This window comes from Camponotus floridanus, unplaced genomic scaffold, assembly GCF_003227725.1.
Source record: "Camponotus floridanus strain SB8 unplaced genomic scaffold, Cflo_v7.5 scaffold124, whole genome shotgun sequence".
NCBI lineage: Eukaryota > Metazoa > Arthropoda > Insecta > Hymenoptera > Formicidae > Camponotus > Camponotus floridanus.
In genome coordinates, this window is record NW_020229242.1 from 125,891 (window position 1) to 149,193 (window position 23,303).

General features: G+C 33.1%; 1 protein-coding gene across 3 annotated transcripts; it reads left to right on the forward strand.

Annotated features, from left to right (window-relative positions):
• The first annotated feature begins 1,920 nt into the window (after positions 1-1,920).
• Positions 1,921-22,839, forward strand: LOC105258339 (chitin synthase chs-2). Of its 3 annotated transcripts, none has more exons than XM_011269551.3 (20): positions 1,921-2,252; positions 8,596-8,709; positions 9,125-9,375; positions 9,721-10,014; positions 10,436-10,642; positions 11,081-11,422; positions 11,666-12,057; positions 12,336-12,603; positions 12,706-12,968; positions 13,168-13,378; positions 13,803-14,050; positions 14,142-14,334; positions 14,537-14,691; positions 15,101-15,406; positions 16,475-16,722; positions 16,988-17,294; positions 18,944-19,120; positions 20,807-20,968; positions 21,350-21,578; positions 21,678-22,839. In XM_011269551.3, exons 2-20 carry the CDS (start codon positions 8,597-8,599, stop codon positions 22,016-22,018), a joined length of 4,707 nt encoding a protein of 1,568 aa, XP_011267853.1. In that variant the 5' UTR covers positions 1,921-2,252; position 8,596; the 3' UTR covers positions 22,019-22,839. The 3 variants fall into 3 exon arrangements, with proteins under 3 accessions (XP_011267853.1, XP_011267852.1, XP_025271394.1); XM_011269550.3 differs by lacking the exon at positions 18,944-19,120 and adding an exon at positions 18,525-18,701 and having other exon boundaries at positions 21,678-22,018; XM_025415609.1 differs by lacking the exons at positions 1,921-2,252; positions 18,944-19,120 and adding an exon at positions 18,525-18,701 and having other exon boundaries at positions 8,597-8,709.
• Positions 22,840-23,303: the final 464 nt, after the last annotated feature.

The following is a 23,303-nucleotide window of genomic DNA, read 5'->3' on the forward strand; positions in this document are numbered from 1 at the left end:
TATTATAGTAAGTATTATACACAACTATATTTATTATATATAAATATTGACATAATATATTATGTAATATTGATTTATATTTTTGATTGATTTTATTTCTTATCTTTTAATAATAATAATTTATACATATTATTATTATTAAAATAATAATATGTATTATTATTAAAATAATAATATGTACATAAATAATTTATACATATTATTATTATTAAAAGATAAAAAGTAAAATTAAAATACAATATATATATATATTATTTTTCATCTTTTAATGTTTGATTGATTTATACTTTTTATCTTTTAATAATAATATATATATTGTTATTATTGTTATTAAAATACAATATATATATATATTATTTTTCATCTTTTAATGTTTGATTGATTTATACTTTTTATCTTTTAATAATAATATATATATTGTTATTATTGTTATTAAATGATAAAAAGTAAAATTGATCAAAAATGAAAAGATTAAATAATATATGATTAAATAATATATCTCTACATTACTTTTAATCTTTTTTAATTTCTGATTGATGATAGAGATTAATATAAACGTACGCATTTATGCAGAAATTGTTATTTATCACTTTTGGCAAATATGTATTATCGCATTATATATATCATATCTTGACTAGTAAAGATAAAGGTCAAGCAAATCATAAGAATTAGCAACTAATCCAAGCAATTCAAATCATAACTACTTTTCAACTGTTTCATGAAGGAATTTGCACCAAGAATTACGAGATACATTCGAGATTAAATTTAATCAAAAGAAAAAGGAAAAGAATAAATATATCAAAAAATTTAAAGATTGGTATACAAAAATATAAATTTAAATATGAAATATGTATATTTACCTATATATTTTAAAATATATATTAGAATAATTGACATTATATATATAAATTTTTATATTTATAAAAATTAGAAAAATTTTTTAAAATGTATATAACATATATATATATATATATATATATATATATATTTTTTTTTTTTTTTTTTAAATTATGTATATGCTATCAATGTTTTTCCAAATTGCCTCGCGAAAATTCAGCAAATTCATTCAATATATTCTAGCAAGAAAAAAGTGAGGCAAATGATAAGATAATGAGAAGTTCAATATAAATATAGTTTAGTAACATTTCTGTATAAAAAGATTTTGATACTTTTATAATTATGTAATTGTGAGAGACGAGATCCTAAGAAACGTTAGTAATCGAAGAATATTTGTACTAAGAAAGTGTATAAAGAATAAGATTGCAATGTTGTATGTGAAAAATATCGAAAAACTAGTCCAACAAAAATTACATGATTTTTGTATACAATAATTAATATATACATATGTAATAAGTAACTAGATTTTATTTATTACTATTAATTTTTTTATATTACGTAGATTTATATATTTTGTTTGGACAAATATATTTTCGTAAAAATATCGTATTATTAAATAATAATGTAATTCCACAGAAATCAGTTTTGAAGAAAATAATCCAGCGATTCATGATGTCCGGCATAAGAAAACGGTTTGACGCGATCGCAAAACGGATTGCCTATTCGCAGGCCACATTCCATTCTACGTTCGCGCAAGAAACTTTGACATTTAATCGCCTCGACCTGTCCCGAGAAGAGAACGGTTCGATTACATGAGGAAGCAAAATTTGGCAGAGATATTAAAATGAACGATTATGGATTAAAATTGACAATATGTTCAAAACGGAAAACGCAATCGATAATCCATTGCCTCTGCGCCTGCATCTCTGGCGTTGAAGTCTCTCGTTTTTGCTTCGCTTCGCTTTCTGTCTACCTACTCTCTCGTGAAAGTATACGACCGATCGAGAGGGCAGGCGGGGAGAGGAGGCCCTCCTCGAAGAACTACCTACCTTGGTAGACGATGCCACGGCAGTCGTCGTTCGGCTGACGTTCACCTCGACTCCGCTTTCACCTGACCGATCCTAGCGATCTTGCGCGATCTCGTCGTCGTCGTCATCGTTTGACAATTTTCTCAAAAGTATCCTCGACTTCGTGTTCCTCCTTTTGTGCAAGAAAAAAGGATATACACACGCACATGTGAGAGAAGAAAGAGCGTGCGAAAATAGGAAATAGTTTTCCCCCGAACATCTTCCCGAGGAAGCGGGTCCAGGAAGTGATCCCTCGACATCTCCGTCGCGCGTCATCCGTCGACTATGACTACCTGTGTCGCGAGGATACAGAGGATAAGGATCTAGCAGAGACCGAATCATCTGCAAGTGAGTGTGAAATTGCATTATTTATTAATTTTTCTCTATCTCTCTCTCCTTGACAAGATTACCGCGATTAATGAGCGTTAATGTTTAGACTTTCCGTTCATTAAGCATTCTCTTGAGTGTGTGAGCATTGTGACGTTTAACAAAGTTAGTCCCAGTTTTTAGAAAATATTATTAATATTATTGTATTTTATTGTATTCTAATGTAATAATTTTTTTTATTTTACCAAAAACGTATGCAATTTTGATAATAAATGATTTTTCAACTTTTCAGTATCTGAAATTTGTAAGAAATTATATAAAACGATTAAAAATGATTCTAGAATCTTTAAAAATAGAGCCAGCAAGAATATTGGTTTAATTAAAATTCTTTAGCTTATTTTTAATGATTATGAAAGTTCTCTTACACTTTCACAATTTCGGAACGCAAGCTATTAGTTATTTATAATATTGATAATTCTAGAGAATACTAGGAAATAAAAGCAATCGTGGTAATTTTTTCCATCGAATAAAATCCATTTATTATAATCATAATTATGACTTTTAGTAGATAAGTTAAAAATCTGATTGAGTGCAAAAATCTGCAAAATTATTAATTATTAATTATTATTATAAATTAATTGGAAAGTTTTAAAGGATGAAAAGACGATCGCAATTTATTTACTTAAAACGCGCTTCACGCCACGATTACAGTTTTACTGGGTTAACTTCCTACTTATTAATCGCCGCGAGCAGAAATGAAAGTAGTTTTGTTGCGTGCCCCATTTGCGCTGTTACGCGAAAACTATGCGCGCAAAGTTTCCGCACAAGAGTTGCAATTCTGAGATTTTTAAATCTTTCGCGCTAAAATCGAAAAATCCAACAACTAAAAATGCTTCGAATGTATTAGCATATTTGTCGCATATCAGACAGAGGAATACGAAGTCTTACAATCTCATGTTAGGACCACAAATCTAACGATGTCAAACGACTCGATAAAACGATATCAGCGAGAAAAAAGCTTCTAAGAGAATTATTATATTATATATTAGTAAAGATATAAATTATTTAAAATATTTAATATATTTTATAATTATATTTTTATAGTGCGTATTATGATTATTATATTATTAATATATAAAATATTCTTTTAATAGATTTTCGGTCAATTTACAATCAATTTTTCTTCGATGTCAAGGTACCAACAGTTTCCAAGTTATAAACGAAAGGAAAATTTTTTCGTAAATCACAATTTCACATGAAATATACTCGAATATAATTTTATTCGTAGTATGGAATAGGAAAGATTGGAAAATTGCAAAAAATCATGACCTCTCTTGACTTGTTCGCTAAAGAGGCTCGAATTGGCCATCTACTATTAAAAGGATAACCGGTTTCGAAACATCCTAAGGTATATATGAAAGTTTCCAGAGATCTTCGAGCCTCTCGAAATGAGAAAAAGGAGATACGGAATTCGAACAAATACGCAGATTAAGAAATAATAATCGAGCGAGAGGCACTCGTGGGCGACAGCGTAACGGGAACTCCATTAAGGATCACCCTGCGCGTGTCGAAACGGTTCGGACGGTCGCGGAACTCGATTGATCGTCCTGGGAGATGAGTTAAGGGGGCGGCGTGCGAAATGCCGTGACGGGACGAGTCGCATGTTGCGAGAGAGGAGGCGATAATTGCATATTTACGGCACGGCCTGACCTTGCGCCCGTTACTTTCGCTATCGCCGATTATCCCGAGGTACGATCCTTGACGTCAGATTGATCTCGAGAACGATAGTCGACACAGCCGAGATTAGAGCGGTCAGGAAGCCTGGTCTCTCGTCATACTCCCGGATCCTTTTTTCTCTATTCTCGCGAAGAGTCATCATTTATCTGACAGATGACATCACATGATCCCCCTGTAATCCAATGTAATTGTCGGCGATCAGTCAGAAATAGAATATTTTATTTCGATATATTATTAAGGTTATATCGTCGAAAAGAGAATAATAAAAATAATAAGTAAATGATGAAAATAATAAAGAATAATAATAATAAATAATAAGAATAATAAATAAATGATAAAAATAATAAAAAATAATAAACATAATAAAAGAATAAAAGAAAATAATAAAAGATTCCTCGATTTTTTCTCACCGCGTGTCGGACAATAATACATTATTATAGAAGGTTTCTTCGTCAATATTGTAGTCAGTTATCAAGAGAAACGCTTGCTGGATGATTGGGTGGAAAATCTCTCTCTTTCTCTCGTAAAACTTTTATCGATTATTTTTTATTTGCAATTTTTATTATCAACGCGCGTGAAATAAAGCTAGTCTCTCGCGATGAATCTCTTCGGTCTTAGAAATAGATCTCGCAACTGTTATTGTAGCGCAAGCAAGGGAGAAGAGAAAGTAAGCGCGTTGTACAAAGCAGGATATTCTATCGAGTTTCGCGCGAATTTATTGTACGCGACTCATGCGCGCGATTACGTATTAAAAGAAATTTAGAAAATTCGATAAACGGGTTCTTCTTAATAAGGTCAATTAAAATCATCTCATCGTGAGTCTTTAAAAATAGCGAGGCAAGAATTCTTATCTTGATCGATCCACATATTAATTTCGAAATGCAGTCTATAAATGTGACATGAATAAATAATGAATCAATATGTATGCAATGTCTCAGCTTGTATCATTATTATATAGAAAATGGCGCGACCGATGTCTCCCGGTGAAAATTCTATTAGAAAGTCCGGTCGCGTGTCTTTGAAAATAGTAAGGTAGATCACTCGCAATAACGCAACAATTGCTTAATACAAGTCAGGAATTGATAACTTCTCTCTTAACGCGGTTTAAATAAACTTAATTTTCGGAAATAATGCGAAAAGAAAAATAATTCGTCATGGGAAATAAATATCTTGCCATGCAAAGGATGATTTCAAAAACTTTGTGCAAAATATAATCTTTTTAAAAATTGCTCGCATCATTAAATCAGTTATTCTTAAGTATAATTTAAATTTAAGATTAAAAATAAACTTTTTGATTAAGTTGATTTAATCGAATTATTAATTAAACCAAATCAGCTGATCACAACAAATCACGATTATCATGTGTGTAATTTGTATATATAAAATATTATACAATATACATAACAAATAAAAATCTTAAAGATAAATAAAGGACAATCTAATCCAACGTATAGATAGATAACTTGATAAATTGCCATCGAACATTTTAGCATTTTAAGAGAGAGAAATAGGAAAAAGAGATGAGCGTAAAACGCGGAAGAGCTGACGATTCAATTTCAGTGCATGAATTTACGTGTTCCTTTTTTCTTTTTCTTTTACGATGCATCCTGCATATACATATATATACGTAATCGTTAGAAATCGTGGGTACCGCTGTAGACTTCTCTTTCCCCTCTTCAGGAACGAAATAAGTAGCCGAGAGGCACGCTTCTTCAGGATGGCGGGAAAAATGGTTGATTCACGATCGAGCTATCGAGGACGATGAACTGAATCCGGCTGCCACTCTCATGTTTTTCCCATCTTTTTTCGTCCTCCTCCTCTCCCTTCCCTGGATCTTGTTAAAATCCATTCTCGAAATATATCCGCCGCGTGGCAAGGTCGTTCCTTTCCACGTGACCTCGCGTTCCTTCGAGAAACTCTGGCTCCCTTCTGCATGCATGATTCACATACATGCGTATATGAAACGCAACGAAATTCTTTGACGATTCCTTGGCACCAGAATTTCTCTGCATCATCCTGCTTCATCGATAATAAATCGATAAGAGATGAAGTCTTCTGCTGAATCAGTCTTTTACTACTCTGTTTGATAAATAAAAAAATTCGTTAAATACGTCTTTTATTATCCACGATAAATCGATTTTCGTTTATCATTCTTAATCGACTTGAATTAAAGAAATCTTTTATTATATAAATTAATAATAAATTAACCTTAATTAATAAATTTTCTTAAACAAATATTTCTGCCAAAAACCAATCTTTAATTTTAATTTAAACAAATTAAATATTTACTGTATAATATCTTTAATAAATCAATTTTATTGTTCCTTACTCTTCTCAATAAATTGATTTTTCATTAGGTAAATCTATTTTGCAATTGTCAAATTAATTTTTCTCGATTTTTACTTAATAAATAAATTTTTTTTTATTAACCGATTCTTAATCAAGTAAGCAAGTCTTTCACTGTTTCTCGACGAAATAGGAAAGTGCGATTGATGTATACCATAATAGTAGATACCATTATGATGAACTGATTATTAGAAACGTAGATCTTAATTGTCTTCGATCAACCGCATTTCCTTTCGCAACACGAGCAGTTCGTCGCACTTGAACGCGCGCATCGTTCAGAAACTTATTATTCCGAATTGATGGTTAACGGTACGCGACTTCCTCGCAATTTCGACTCGTCGAGAATTCTAAAAAGAGAAAAGAAAATCGATCGAGAATAGCTCAAACAAGCTGTGATGGAAAGAATATCCTCGATGTCGATTTAAATATATAAAAGTTTTTTTAGATATCATCTTTTTGTATGAATCATATGCTAATTAAAACATATTATTTTTAGCTTCTTTTGAATTTATATTGTAAGCTTTCGACGATTCTCTTTTAATCTTTTGAATTTTATGGAAATGTGAAATTAAAAATATATCGAGATACGTTTGGGATTCCTTTCATCGCTCGCATAAAAACAGAGAAAATTTGTGTGAAAAAAATAATTATATAACTTGTAGTTAAAAAATATTTTATAATTTAACTAATTGAATAATTGAACAATTTTATAGAACAAGTCAATCGAAATTAGATTTACAATAAATAATATAAAATAATGATTTTTATTAATTAATTTAATCAAACATACAGTTAAAAAAATCAATTTAATCAAACAACTACTTTCGCAAATTCTTTCTGTACGAAACACATCACGACAGATGCATTCATCGTCTCGTTATCGAAAGGCGTGGACAGCGCAAAAAAGTGTGGACAAAGAAAAGGGAGACAGGCGGAGACGAAAGAACGCGAAAAGGAGAAGGTCAAGAAGGGTGCGCGGACTAACAACGGCGTCGAGAGACGCTGATTTTTAACGACAGTTGGATTGAAGGAGGGAAATGTAAAGAGAGAGGGGAACAGAGGGGGGGACAGGGTTGAGGGATACGAATACTCGACGAGGGCGGCAACAGCCGGCGAAGTTACAGTGGACGTCCTTGCTACGTTATCTGCCACGTCGTACGTTTCGTTTCCCTTTCACTTTCAGTCTCTCGGAGGAGTTCAGGAACCAGAAACCCCGGATCTTTCTCGCAGCTGGCGTGAACAAAGATACGTACGCACCCCCCCTATCCCCTGCTCTACCCCTTGGTGTGCCAGATGCCGAGGAGAGATAAATTGAGTGTCCGCGATTCTCGACGTTGAATCGCGAGAATTTTGCGCATTTAATTAATTGACGCTAATTAATCGGCGATCAACTAAACAACATCGCTGCAGATGACGAGAGAAAGAGAGAGAAAGAGAAATACAATTAAGTGTTAATAGAGTGAAGACTAATGATAATTGAGATATAAGAAAGAGATGTATAACAAAAATGAAAACTGACTAAAAACTTATTAAATTATGTTAGTATAAAATTATATACTATAAAATCTTTTGATCTGAATGTAATCCTTGCGTTTCTATAGATCAATCTAATATATTAATTTAATCAATCATTATCAATTTATATAGATTATCAATCTATCCCGTAATCTAATCTTGTCATTATGGGATTTAAACAGAATTATAACAAAGTCAATATTCTTTGGAAGAATGCAGCAGAAACTTAATATTAAAAAGGAAAATATAATTTTTTGATATATTAATTTTACATTTATACATTTAATTTTTACATTTTTCAACACACGCGCTCTTTCAATATTTTTTATATATTTTATAAATTTCATATGTTTTATATATTTTATAATCGTAAGTTTAGAAATATAATTTTTTAATTCCAAAATAATTTTTATAATTTTTTCACTTTTAATTCTTTTAATATTTGAAGATTTTTAAATGTTTCTTACAGATTTAACATTCTGGATTTTTAGAGATTGTGAAAATTTATGTCTTTTGTATTTCTTTGGAAATCTCAAGCAAAAGACAATTGCGTTATGCGTTTAATAAATTATTATTCTTATACCTTTTAAAGTGTCAATTGAATCGATTAGATTAATTATTCGTCCTTCAACGTTAGCTATTTAACAGCAAATATAATTGCAGGACATTTACTTTTAATTCTTTTAGGATCTTCTTCAATTAATAATTTAATTATTATCATTCTTATATTTTCACAATGCTGCAAATAAAAATCACGAACTTACAGAATGGCAAAGAATCAACATCAAAATGGTGTAATACCGGGCGGTGGCGCGATGTCTGGACCGGATGATTTTTCGGATGGTGAAAGCACTCCTCTGACTCAGGATTACATCGGAAGGTAATGGCAATTTCATCATTATTAATGTAATTTGTTTTCAATTTTATCTCTATAAAAATCAAAAGAGATTCGCAGAAATGAAAGAGATTCTAAGTAAAGAATTTATTTCTCGAATTCTAAAGTCTCTCATCTTTAAGAGAAAAATCAGAAATACTAAGAAAACAAAATAAAAAATTAAGAGAAATTAGATATTAAATAATTAAAACAAATAGATCAAGAATTCTATTACGATTTATAAGAGTATTTTAAAAGTTGAGAAGAAATAAAATTTACTTTACATTGTATTTTACGTTGCACAAGGGACAAAATAACACAAGAAGAATTAGATTAAGAAATTCTCTATCGATCAAATTAATTTGAGCCGCTGATTAAAATAAAAAACGCAATTTTGATTTAATTGATGAAATTGATTTAGCCAACGCACGATCGTCGAAACGAAAGGATGGGACGTATTCCGAAATCCACCGCTGAAACTCGACTCCATCTCGGGCTCCATGGCGAACCAGAAGTGCCTGGAGAGAATGGTGCAAGTGATCAAGGTCCTCGTCTATCTACTTGTTTTCATCATCGTGCTGGGAAGCGGCGTGGTCGCCAAGGGCACGATCCTCTTCATGACATCGCAGCTGCAACGGGACAGAAAAATATTTTACTGCAACAAACAATTAGGTAAAGTAAAAATAAACATTTAAATTATAATAAATTTTATTCTGAAAAAATTTAATTCTTTATCTACGTATTTTTGAAAAATTAAACATTATTGTATTATGAGTATGATAATTTTATTAATATCGAGAAATGAAAAGAAATGAAATCTTTAAGAATAGATCATGTGTAATTTTTTATTAATTAATTAATTAATTAATTTTTTATTAATTATATGATTTGATTTAAATGTTTGAGTCTGAAATTATGATTTTTATAATTGATATTTTATTCCGAATTTGTATGATTAATATCAACTATTTCTGAGTTTTAAATTTATTCACTCGCGATTCCTTCCTTTGTACGCAGATCGAGAAAATCAATATACCGCGACGTTGCCCGAGGTTGAAAGGATCGCCTGGATCTGGTGCATAATAATCGCGCAATCGATACCAGAGTTTGGCGTGCTGATGCGCAGCATCCGCATGTGCATCTTCAAGTCGTTTAAGAAACCGCATCTGTCGCACTTTCTCCTAGTCTTTATCATGGAAACGTTTCATATAATGGGCGTCTCCTTGATGTTCATGGCGGTGCTCCCGGAACTGGACGTCGTCAAAGGAGCGATGCTGACCAACTGCGTATGCTTCGTTCCCGGATTGCTCGGTAATTTTATTCCATTCAATTTTTATTTCTCTAGTTTTCGACTCTAAGAAATTTTATCTTTTGTACAAGTTTGCATAAATCGAGTCTAAAATAAAATACATTTAAAAGAAATTTAATATGAAAAATAATTTAATAAAATTAAATAAGATAAAAATAATTAAATAGTATAATACGATTATTTATTAAAAATAAAAATAAAATACATAAAATGTGATAAACACACAGTGTAGTTTATTAAATAGTGTAATATGCGGAACGATTGCATGCCATGTAAAAGGAAATAAGAACGATTCGCCTGCTTTCGATCGCGAGCCATCGTTCAACTTTCTCGTTCCATCTTTTCACAGTTCCGTGTTATCGAACGGATAATCGAGAATAGCAAAACACCGCGCTGTAACGTGCACGTATGTTATTATTACAGGCCTACTTTCCCGTAACAAAAGCAAAGAATCTAAACGATTCGTTCTCGTTCTCGTCGATATGGCCGCCCTGGCCGCTCAGGCGACCAGCTTCGTCCTTTGGCCGCTGCTGGAGAACTCGAAGCATTCCCTGTGGCTGATTCCTGTCGCCCTGTTTCTCGTCTCCTGCGGCTGGTGGGAAAATTACGTCTCCACGCAGAGTCGGATCGGTGAGGAATTTTGTAGACCCACAAGGAAAAATATTAAATATTTTTTAAATTTAATATTTAATATTTAAATATTTTCTTATATTAATTTTATGTTAAATTATGATTATTATAAAATCCTTCTTTAAATTATAGTAATGTAATAAAATTAATTAATAAAATAATATATAAATAATATATAAATAATAATACATGAATAATAATAAAATAATATTTAGATCAATTACATATTAATTGATTTATATTAGTATCAAATTAATTAATTATTATAATAATATAAATTGTTATTTTTATTTATTATTATTAGCTCTATTAATAATAGAAACATAATTAAAATAAAACTTACTTTATATGATAATATAATCCTTATTAGTTATTTATGATATGTCAGGCAGCTTTCGAATACTTGTCTTCTCAGTTGTCTCCACTTTCTTCTCGCAGGTCTCATCAAAACACTTGGTAGAGTAAAGAAAGAGATGCGATTGACGCGCTACTTTACTTACATGCTGATATCTATCTGGAAGATTATAGCGTTCTTTATCAGTTCAATATTGATATTGCATATAAAAGGCGAGAATGTAGGCCATCTCTTCACCATGCTGAGCAGCGCGTTCGGTGAACACAAGATCACCGTCACGTCCGTCAAGTCGATCGCCGGAAGTCTGCCCGATCTCTCGGAAATTGTGACTGGCGACATCACTGAGGTCGTCAACGCTGACTTCAGCTCGCCCATCTACGTTCTTCTGCTGCAGATCGCTGGTTCCTACTTTGCCTACATTTTCGGTAAATAAAATTCAAGTTAACTTTGGTTTCTTTAAATGTCGCAATTATAATTTTTAATATTAATAACAATTATAATTGTGTGGCATTTGTATAAACGGTAAATATATTTCAACTTCTTCTTTATGTGTGCAAAATTACGTTTTTCTTTTGGTAAATGTGAGAGAAATCAGAAATTTTCGAGATTGTGATTAATATCTGAAATAATTTTGTAAGATTAAAATTTTCTAATTATTTTGTCTTCAGGCAAATTCGCGTGCAAGATTCTGATTCAGGGCTTCAGTTACGCGTTTCCGGTGAATCTCACGATACCAGTGTCGATCTCGCTGCTGATCGCCGCCTGTGGTCTTCGCAACAGCGATCCGTGCTTCTTCCATGGCACTATTCCGGATTACCTGTTTTACGAGTCGCCACCACCGAACTTTCTCAACGACTTTGTGTCAAAGCAATATGCCTGGGTATGGTTGCTCTGGCTGCTGTCGCAGACCTGGATCACCCTGCATATCTGGACACCCAAGTGTGAGCGTCTCGCTGCCACGGAGAAGCTATTCGTGGTGCCGATGTACAACTCTCTATTGATCGATCAATCGATGGGACTGAACAGGAGAAGGGATGATCAACCGGAGGTCAAAGTAGAAGTAAGCAACATAGTTCTTGCTATCATTAATTATAATAATTTTTTAATTTGCTAATATTTCTTGATTTTCTATTTCTTGGCTTCTTAATTTTTCCTTATTTATTTATTTAAAAAATGTTTAAATTTTCACTTCCTAATTTCTTAAATCTTAATTTCCTATTAGCTTTTCGATATATTAATTTTCGATATTTTAATTTATTAACTACTTAATTTCTTGATTTTTCAGTTTGTTATGTCTCCTCTTAATTTCTTAAATTAATCAGTGAATTGATTCGGTAGGATCTGGCGGAGATAGAGAAGGAGAAGGGCGACGGCGACTACGAGACCATCTACGAGCAAACAGACGGCTCAACCACACCTCCGTCCGCGGTGAAGAGCAGCGATCACGTAACCAGGATCTACGCTTGCGCTACCATGTGGCACGAGAACAAGGAGGAGATGATGGAATTTCTGAAGAGTATCCTACGCCTCGATGAGGACCAATGCGCGCGACGTGTCGCCCAGAAGTATCTCAAAGTCGTCGATCCCGATTACTATGAATTTGAAAGTAAGTTGGCGAATAATTCGTCATTTTGATCGAATAAAGTACCAACACATGTCGATTATTATTTGTCGCTTTGGAAACAAAAGTATCTATTCTTTTTTTTAGCTCACATATTCTTCGACGATGCGTTCGAGCTGTCGGATCACGACGAGAACGAATCGCAAGTGAACAGGTTTGTGAAACTCCTGGTCGGCACGTTGGACGAAGCCGCATCGGACGTGCATAAAACGAGGATGCATGTGAGAGCACCTAAGAAGTATCCGACTCCGTATGGTGGACGACTGGTTTGGACTCTCCCAGGGAAGACGAAGATGATCGCCCATTTGAAGGACAAGAGCAAAATCCGACACAGGAAGCGATGGAGCCAGGTAAGAGCCAGGTTTTCCTTGCGATGTAAGACTAGAATTCAAAAATTTTAAATTTTAGGACTAAAATTTCAGAATTTAAATTAGTTTAGTCTCACAAACTTATTTAAAATCTATTATTCTTTTTGAGAATTAAAATCGTATTCTTTTCGAATTTCTCAGATTCTTGATTTCTCGATTCCTTACTTATTTTTTAATTTAGGTGATGTACATGTATTATTTGCTCGGACATCGGCTAATGGAATTACCGATCAGCGTTGATCGCAAAGAAGTCATCGCCGAGAATACATATCTGTTAACACTTGACGGCGACATTGACTTTCAACCAGCAGCTGTAAAACTTCTCGTGGATTTGATGAAAAAGAATAAAAATTTGGGCGCTGCTTGCGGTCGAATTCACCCAGTCGGTTCTGGTAAGATTATGCTTTGGCGATTTAAATGAACGTCACAGTGTGCATGTGTTTGTAACAATTGGTCAAAATTAATCGAATAAATTTAATTATGATATATTTTATCGATATTAAAATCATAGTAAATTAAATATATGCAATTATTATGATATTGTTTTAATTTATCATTATATTTTCTATTATACATAAAATATCCTTTTATAAATTAAATTAATTTAGCTAAATTAATCTAGTAAATCTACTATTATATTTAATATAGCTATTAATTATATCAATACAACTATATTAATATTAGTAGAAAATATTCACAAAATTTTCATATTATCTATTAAATATAATTAATTGAATATTTCTAAGAGAATTTTTTTATAGTTATATATATTTATTAATTTAATAATTATTATGACCTTTTCAATGAAATTTACAGGACCAATGGTGTGGTACCAGATGTTCGAGTACGCAATTGGTCACTGGCTGCAAAAGGCTACCGAGCACATGATCGGCTGCGTCCTCTGTAGTCCCGGATGCTTCTCGCTGTTTCGTGGCAAGGCTCTGATGGACGATAACGTGATGAAGAAATATACGACCAAATCCGACGAAGCGAGACACTATGTGCAATACGATCAGGGCGAGGACCGTTGGTTATGCACGTTGTTGTTGCAACGAGGGTACAGAGTAAGTAACTGTCTCTTTACCACGAATTGTTACATCTTATTTTTCTTGTATTTATATGTTTATTTTTATGTATTTATTTTTATGTATTTAGGTGGAATACTCGGCTGCGAGCGACGCTTACACTCACGCACCGGAAGGATTCAACGAGTTCTACAACCAACGGCGTCGCTGGGTACCCTCCACGATCGCGAATATCATGGATCTACTGATGGACGCGAAACGCACGATCAAAATTAACGACAACATCTCGTTACTCTACATCTTTTATCAGATTCTGCTGATGGGTAAGTGCTCGTTGATTTAATTGGGGAGAGAATTAAATAAAATTAAAATATTTGTTTGAACGCGATTGAATATTAAGATGTAGACACATTGGAACATTTTCACACACTTGATGTCATATAATATATTTAAAATATTATAATTTCAAATTCCTAAAAAAAAGATATGTTTAATGAAATTATGATTATTTGACTATCGAAACAGGTGGTACGATTCTGGGGCCCGGCACGATCTTCCTCATGTTGGTGGGAGCTTTCGTGGCGGCCTTCAAGATCGACAATTGGACTAGCTTCTATTATAATATTATCCCCATTTTGCTCTTCATGATCGTCTGTTTCACGTGCAAAGCAAACATGCAGGTATTTTTCATTATTATTCATTTTTCAATTTTTCACGCACATTATTGTCCGCTTTTCGTTGCGCATTGTGTTTTTCTCTTTTCCTCGCAATGTGTGTCTTCACAATCAGAATTCTTAATTAACGTACAATATATCGTAATACATAGATCTTTCACCGAACGCGAAAATCGGACTTGGACTTATTCAAAAGAGCTAAAATATGTATAATTTCTTTCGCATAATTTCCAGAAAAAGAAACTGACTGTAAATCGAAAAATAAGACTGTTTTACAAAGCATTGTAAATCCGTTTTACAGAAAAAAATAATTTTTACGAAAAAATTTCGACAATATAATCTTTTTAAGTCAACTGTCAAATGAAAGCTCATCTTCAAGATGTATCGGGAGAAATTAAGAGTGAGTGGTTTTCAGCTTTTATGCGCCCAGATCCTGTCGACGGCGTACGCGATGATCATGATGGCGGTGATCGTAGGTACAGCTCTACAGCTTGGCGAGGATGGTATAGGCTCGCCCTCGGCGATCTTCCTCATATCATTGTCGAGCTCGTTCTTCATAGCAGCCTGTCTGCATCCGCAAGAATTTTGGTGCATCGTGCCCGGCATCATATATCTACTGTCCATCCCATGCATGTATTTGCTTCTCATACTGTACTCCATCATCAATCTTAACGTTGTATCATGGGGTACCAGGGAGGTGCAAACGAAGAAGACCAAAAAGGTTCGTCCACAGCATTTGTTGACTTTTTTTTATTTTTCTTTCATCGTAATTAATCGGGGGATATAATTCTTTAATGAACAGACTTTGGCAAAAAAACGCGATCGAATTCTTAGATTCTCGGCTTTACAACTTCACTTTTAAAGACTTAGCCAGATTATGAGAAATTATTTATTTTGGTATTTTTTAAACTTATGACAAAGATTGAGATTAATAATAATTTTAAAGATAATTTTTTCATTTGTTTTTAAAATATTTATTAGAATTCTTGAATAAAAAAATATCTTTTGCAAAATTAAAACGATCCTCTTGACGCAAAACAATCTCAGGCAATTAATATTCAAAAATGCTAGTACAATCGCACAAAAATGTATATAAAATTATTAATATTTAATTCGCTTCTAAAAAAAAGAAAAAAATAAAAGATTCTATTTCAATATAAAAATGTTTACATATATATATGTATTGACATTGGACGTTTTTCAGCAAGCGACACAGAGGACACGGTGTAACACAGTGAATCATTTCGTCCTTGTTTACATTTGGCAACCAGCAAGGATGAAGTGATACGCTGTGTCCTCTGTGTCTTGAGAAACGCCTATTGTATAACAACTTTAACGCTCCATGCATGAACCAGAGGAAATTGCGTCCTGGAAACTAATCAGTCATGAGAGCTTCTTCATCATGAAATAATTCTGCAAGCATTCGCTTCGTTGTCACGCTTTGGCTAATCTTAAAAAGAAAAGCAATTAACATATATACACGCATATATATACGAAGGATTGATGGGGATATATGGGAATATAATGGCAGGTGAGAGTAGCCGCTGCAATCTCCGTGCAATCTCAACGACATCACTTGGAGCACGCGGAAGATTAAGACGAAGAAAACATGGACGGTAATTAATCGTTCACCTTACTAACCGACTAATTTGCACTAATTGGGACTAAGAGGCTAACATTACTTTACATTATTAATATTTTATTGTATTATACACGATCTAAACTTACGTTAATTTTTTCTTGAGCAAGAATCGAAGTGTCTGTTATTGTCATTATTTGTACAATTTAGGAGCTCGAGCAAGAGAAGCGGGAGGCGGAGGAAGCGAAGCGCAAAGCCAAGCAAAAATCCCTGCTTGGCTTTCTGCAGAATGGCGCAGGTACCAACGATGACGATCAGGGCTCCATCGAGATATCTCTGGCCGGTTTGTTCAAGTGTATGCTCTGCACCCATGGCAAACCGTCTGCTGAGAAACAACAGCTCGTGGCGATCGCGGAATCGCTCGAGCAGCTCAGCAAGAGGCTCGAGACTATCGAGAGGTATAAGAAGAAAACACGAGATACCACCATCGGTTTCTGAAATCGATGAAAAATCATTCCGAAATATATAATCAAAGTATTTAAAATCTATTATAATAAAATCTTCGTAGATATTGAAGCCAATTTACAGATATATTTGACAAAAAAATTTGAGGTGAATTTTATTTAATCTAATTTATATTTATCTAAATTAAGTATCTATTTAATTTAAATTTGATTTATATATTTTGTGTGACTTGCAAATTATCAAAAGATTCTCTTGTAGAGCGGTGGATCCTCATTCTTCCGGAAGGAGAAGAGCCTCGTCCGTGGGTTCGCGAACCGCCGACCATCTTGGCGCTATCGGCGAGGATCCGGCCGAAGATGAGGAGGCCAGCGACGCGGAAACGGTGACGAGTCTGAATACCGAGGGTAATCGCGATGGCAGCAACTTCCTTACGCGGCCGTACTGGTTGAACGATGAAGGCCTGAAGAAAGGCGAGGTGGACGTGCTGTCGCTGCAGGAGGAGCAATTCTGGAAGGACCTGCTAGAGAAGTATCTTTATCCAATCGACGAGGACAAGGCGGAGAAGGTAAAACGACGAGCAAACTATTCTGAGGCTGATTTAAATATTCCTTTAATCGGAGGAATTAGTATTTGTTTCGTGCAAAACTTGTTTTGCGAATTCCTTTAATTCATATGTCTTTTCCAAATATAATCAAAGTTAAAGGAATTTTTTAATATTTTTATTTTAATCAGTAATCTTTAAGAACTTTTAGGAAGATTGTTTTAACGTAATTGTTACATAAATAATTTTTATTCCATGTTAAAAATTAAATGAACTGTGATGAATTTATTTTTTTCTATAAAATTCGAAACATTTAATTTTTTAATTTTGCCGATTCATATATTTCTACTACAGTAAAACAAATATTTATAATTTTGGAAATGATATTATTAATAATCTGATGGGGATTCTTTTAATTTTTTTTAATTTGTATAAAAAATAGGTAAATTGAAAGAATTTTGAGAACAATTTATTCTGTGAGATTCAGCATGCTTAATTTTTGAATTTATTATAGCCAATTTTCTTCAATCCGCATCTTTCTTTGCATGTGAAGAAAAAATTTTAGTTTGTACTCACATTTTTTTCAAAAATCTTTCATATAGAGATGCAGTTAGTATCTCAATATGGATTAATTTTGATTTTGTAGAATAAATTTCCGGGATCAAAACGAGCTTTCTTGCGATACAATACGTCTTTGTCACTGCATGCTGTCATCGATCAAGGGTGAAGAGACAAAATTTACCCTTCTGAAATATTTATCTTTATATTTTAAACAACTTATTTCACATCATTCTCTTATTGGACGATTGTTTGAGGATCCAAAATCTTGAGGATCAAAAAAGATCTATGGATCCTCTGTCTCTCGACAATCGCGCAGGCACAATGTATCGCTTAGTGATGAAATATGATTAAATTGAATCAAATTAAAAGCTGAAAAAAATTATTGTCTCAATTGAAAAAGGAAATTAATGGCTTTAAAAAAATTAATTAAATTAATACAAATACAATATATATACAATATTATATATATTATTATTATATAATATTATATATTATTATATAATATTATAATATTATATAATAAATATATATATAATATTAATACAATAATTTAATTTACAAATTGAAAGAAATATTGTTATAAAAGAGGTGAACTTTTTACTTCTCTCCCATTCAATGAAAGATATATTTATATTTTAATTGCATATTTCATGTATATGTAATACTTGAATTAATGTAATGCCATGCTGTCAGGCAAGAATCGCCAAAGATCTAAAGGACCTACGCGACCAGAGCGTCTTTGCGTTCTTTATGATGAACGCTCTCTTCGTCCTGATCGTCTTTCTGCTGCAATTGAACAAAGACTTGTTGCACATCAAGTGGCCATTCGGCATCAAGACGAACGTCACGTATGACGCTAGCACCATGGAGGTAAAGCCAGCTCCGTCGTCGTCCCGTATCCTCGATCGCGAATACAGATCGTTGACGATCTCTGTTAAGAGAACTTAGATTTAAATCTAGATTTAAACCTAGCAGATTCGAACGGATCGTTAACGACGAGATCGACGGATATCGATGGATCGATCGACGGAGCTTTTTTTTTACTATTCTAATCTCGTGCCGTCTCTCTTTCTTTTTCTCTGTCTCCTCTACATTTGCGCCACGCAACATAGGCCCGCATCGCCGGCGATCTGATTGAGCTACGCAACAAGAGCGTGTTCGCCTTTCTAATGTTCAATGCGTTGTTCGTTCTGATCGTATTCTTGCTACAGCTGAACAAGGATCAGCTACACGTTGTCTGGCCGCTCGGCGTCAAGACCAACATCACTTACATCGAGGAGACTTCGGAGGTATCCGATCATCAAACAGGGGAAGAGGATTAAGGCGGTGCCATGGTGTTTTTCTCTTGAAGTCGTCCTCGATGCGAAACTTCCTTGGATTCTCGCAATTTTTTTAAATTATTATTTCATGAATCTTGTTCATAAGATTTATCGAAATTGACAAACTTGCAAAAAATAATGAGAAAATTCATGAAAATTGATAAAAGAGCGAAAATTGCTCACGCGCGAATTTATAATGTTAAAATATTTAAAATTTTAGATATTTAATTTCTAGAATTTTAATTCTTAAATTTTTTATTTTTCCACGATTCTAACATTCAGATTTTTCTTCTCATTTTTAATTGATTAGACATCGAATTATCCGAGTATCTTAACGTATCGAGGACGATTATTATATCTTCGGTACGATGGACATTGCACCTCGATTCAACATGTATATATATTTTTTGTGTGTAATTAACACGATTGGCTCGCGTCCGACAGCACGTGCGGAAGGTCTCCGATTAATATTCTCACACAGGTATCTCACCTTCATCACCCGGGTCGAATGGAATGGAATGGAATGGCGGGGGAGATGATTTCTCATGGTTCTGACTAGGAATATAACCAGAAATTAGTCGCCTGAATGTCACAATAACATATACTTTCGTTTACCTTCTCTTACTAAATTTATCAACGTTCATGAAATTAAATTAAATCTTGTTAATTTAATTACATGACGCAATTAATTCACGATAATTCAGAGACAGAGGCGGATGATAACTTTTGTTAAGATTTTTGATGCTAATAATTCTTGAACAAAAATTTAATTTTTCCATTTTTTAGAAACTAATAATTTTATAATTCTGAATCTCATTCAATGTTCGAGGAAATTATTAGCACTAATATTATAAAAATTCTAACTGTTATTAAAATTAAAAGATTTTATTGCTATCGAAATTAATATTTTTAAAATTGATATTAAAATATTATTATATTAAAGTTAACATTATTTTATAACGAAAATTATTGTTTATAAAAAAATGATACCGAACAAAATTATAGATCCGCTTCTGTACAAAAGTCTTGTAATCGCAGACTCTCAGATTCGCAAGAATCTACAGATCTATAGATTTTCAGATCTGCGTTTCTCTTTTTCTTTTTCGATGTGTCTAACTCTGACATATGCACTATATCGCAAATTGTGAACGAACACCACTAATGTATATAACGCGGTGGATGCTTTGAGTGTTCAACCCTCAAGTTCGTCTTATTTGGTTCATAAGCGTATATATGTATATGTGTACATAGATGTGTTAATCTTAACACGCACGAAAGACGCACCGATAGAATTTTAATCGCTAACAGAATTTGTCTGTACATTCGATTGTGAAGAAACGATTCCTGATGACGATCGATCGATTATTGTGCTCGCAAAAATAATTGGATATTGAATTTCTATAATTTATGAAAAAAAATGATTCAAAGCGAAAATAAAATTTTCTCTTTGAGAAAATTTGTAAAAATGTAATTCGATTTTTAATTTAGCAATGTAAAAAATTCTTAATAATATAGACTAATTAAATTTTATTTAAGAATCTCGATCATTTTTTCCAAAATAGATCAAATTTCGATCTTCGTCAGGCGTTTCTTTTTCCCTAAAAAATATGCTTCGTCGAGTAATGTAACGAATTTTACAAGGAAGCGATTTTGCAGGTACATATCACGAAGGAGTATCTGCAACTCGAGCCGATCGGTCTCGTCTTCGTCTTCTTTTTCGCATTGATATTGGTCATACAATTCACCGCGATGTTGTTCCACCGATTCGGCACACTGGCCCACATTTTGGCCAGCACTAGTCTAGATTGTTGCAAAAAGGTACCCATAATTTACTTTATAAAATTATGCACATCATGTGTTTTTTACATTAAATCATAAGATATGTCATCTTTTCATATTCCATTTTAAATAAAATTGGAATTTAAAATTTAAATTCCAATTAAAATTTTAAAGTTTTTATTCTTAAATGGGATTTAGACAAACTTTTCTTCTTTATAAAACAAGTATATTGATGTTAATTATTTTTTAATTGACTTTAAATTTACGCATTTTGAATTTTTCAAAGTTGTATTTTCTTAGGCAACTCTTGTTGAATATATCTTTGATTTCTAATTATTATTCGCACATGGATTTGTATTTTTAGTGCAACAATATACATTCGAGTCATTTTACACAAACGTTCTTTGACAATTTTTTCAGACGAAGGATCTTTCCGAAGAAGCCTTGCTATCAAAACATGCGGTCGAGATAGTGAGAGATCTACAGAGACTAGACGGAATAGAGGGTGATTACGAGGAAGGCAGCGGCAGCGGGCCCGGTAGACGAAAAACAATTAGAAATCTAGAAAAGAGTCGCAGGAAGACGCAGGCGATCAATACGCTTGACGTAGCCTTCAGACAGCGATTCTTTAGCATGAGCGAAGGCGCAGGTTTGCATCATCCCCCTTTTTACTCCGAAAGAAAGCAACCGCAATCGAAGCAAAATAAGCAAACTTTTAATCGTTCAAAATTGAATAAAAATTTGCCAGGTTTGCCGAGGAACATGTCGACACGACGCACCACCGAGGCGTTCAAGGCATTCGAGGGTAGACGCAACAGCATAATGGCACAGCGCCGGAAATCGCAGATGCAGACCCTGGGCGCGAATAATATCTACGGGGTCGCCGGCAATCCGCTGGGGATCCAGGCTCGGCCGTCTCGTAGCAGTCAGATATCCGTCAAGGACGTGTTCGAGGGACACGGAGCGACGTCGGCAGCGGGGCACGTGAACGCCGGTTACGAGGGCGATGATAGCCCGGTCAATAGTTTAAGGCTGCAGAATCTCGGCGGTAGTCAGGTCACGTGGCGAGAAGCCAACTCCAACGTCTGATCATTTCTTTCGTCCCCATCTCTCTAAAGATCGAAGAAAAATCCGACAGATTAATTTGAAAATTAATTTGAATTAAATTTACTTATTAATTTGAATTAATTTGAAAAACAAAGAGCTTGAAAATTGGTATTTAAAACGAATTAGAAATGAGCTCTTTAAATTATAGAATAATTGAAATTCTTCTCATGAAAAATTATAATGTTTTGACACCTTACGTATCTCATCAATGTCCCCACAAGATAATTATTTAAATAAGTATCTTTATCAAAATCCATTCAAATTTCAGATGTACTTAGCTGGCAATCGCTGACAAGGCCCGATCGAAAATGTGTTCTTTTTGCATTTTTTCCACACGTTTTTCTCTTATTTCCAGCACAATTTTGTTCATCGTTGTTTTTCTCCTTTCGATTATTTTATCGCGTTTTTATTTTTCCCTTCAAAAAAAAAACACATTCCGTATCATAACGTTGAATTAGATTGTTTTTTTTCTTTCTTTAACTGCACGTCTGTACTTTCTTACATTTTTCGTACTTTTTAATACTTTTCTCTCTTAAGTTTATCTCATCTTACGTGCATAGAGTATAGCGTAGTGCTGTTAAAGAAAGGAGATTTAATTTTTATAACATTACTGCCCAGGAAATAATCGGCAGTGACGGCGATGATTACGCTTACTTGCTCCCTTTTTATCGCATATGTGATAAGGCCGATATTTAAAATATAAATTTGATTGCGCATGAATGTGTAAATGTGTGTGTATATAAATTTTATATGTGTGTTTGAAATTGCATGCATGTAATAATAATTTTAATAATAATAATAATGCTACAAAAAATGTGAAAGATTTTAAATAAACTTCATTCAAATGAAAAAGAGAGAGGCTGTTCTCACCATCAGTCTGATTAATTAGAATATATACATGCATAAACATAATATATAAATATATAATAATAATAATATAATAATTTACATAGTTCGCAGATTTACATGAAAAAAATTATTTAAATATCATATAGATAATATATAAACAGTTCATGTAGAGATAATTTTAAAATCTACGACATAATAATCCTGTTGTTAAACTAGATACACTGGTAAAGGAAGTAATAGTAAAGAAAAGAACAAAATGAAATAATAAGTGATTTAACTAAATATTTATATAAATATATAAAATAATTTTTAATAAACGTTTTGCATTTTACTAGCAAAAACTAATTACATTTAGCAGAAATTTAAATCCTATTTGTAGTAGAGATTTAAATCTATTTAGCAGAGACTCAAACCCTAT

What these genes read in the sequence shown, in the direction of transcription:
- LOC105258339 (XM_011269551.3), top strand. Translation starts at nt 8,597, where the DNA reads ATGGCAAAGAATCAACATCAAAATGGTGTAATACCGGGCGGTGGCGCG. An exon ending in ACTCAGGATTACATCGGAAG is followed by an intron (nt 8,710 to 9,124) that starts GTAATGGCAATT and finishes AAATTGATTTAG; the next exon opens with CCAACGCACGATCGTCGAAA. An exon ending in AGGCTCGAGACTATCGAGAG is followed by an intron (nt 16,723 to 16,987) that starts GTATAAGAAGAA and finishes ATTCTCTTGTAG; the next exon opens with AGCGGTGGATCCTCATTCTT.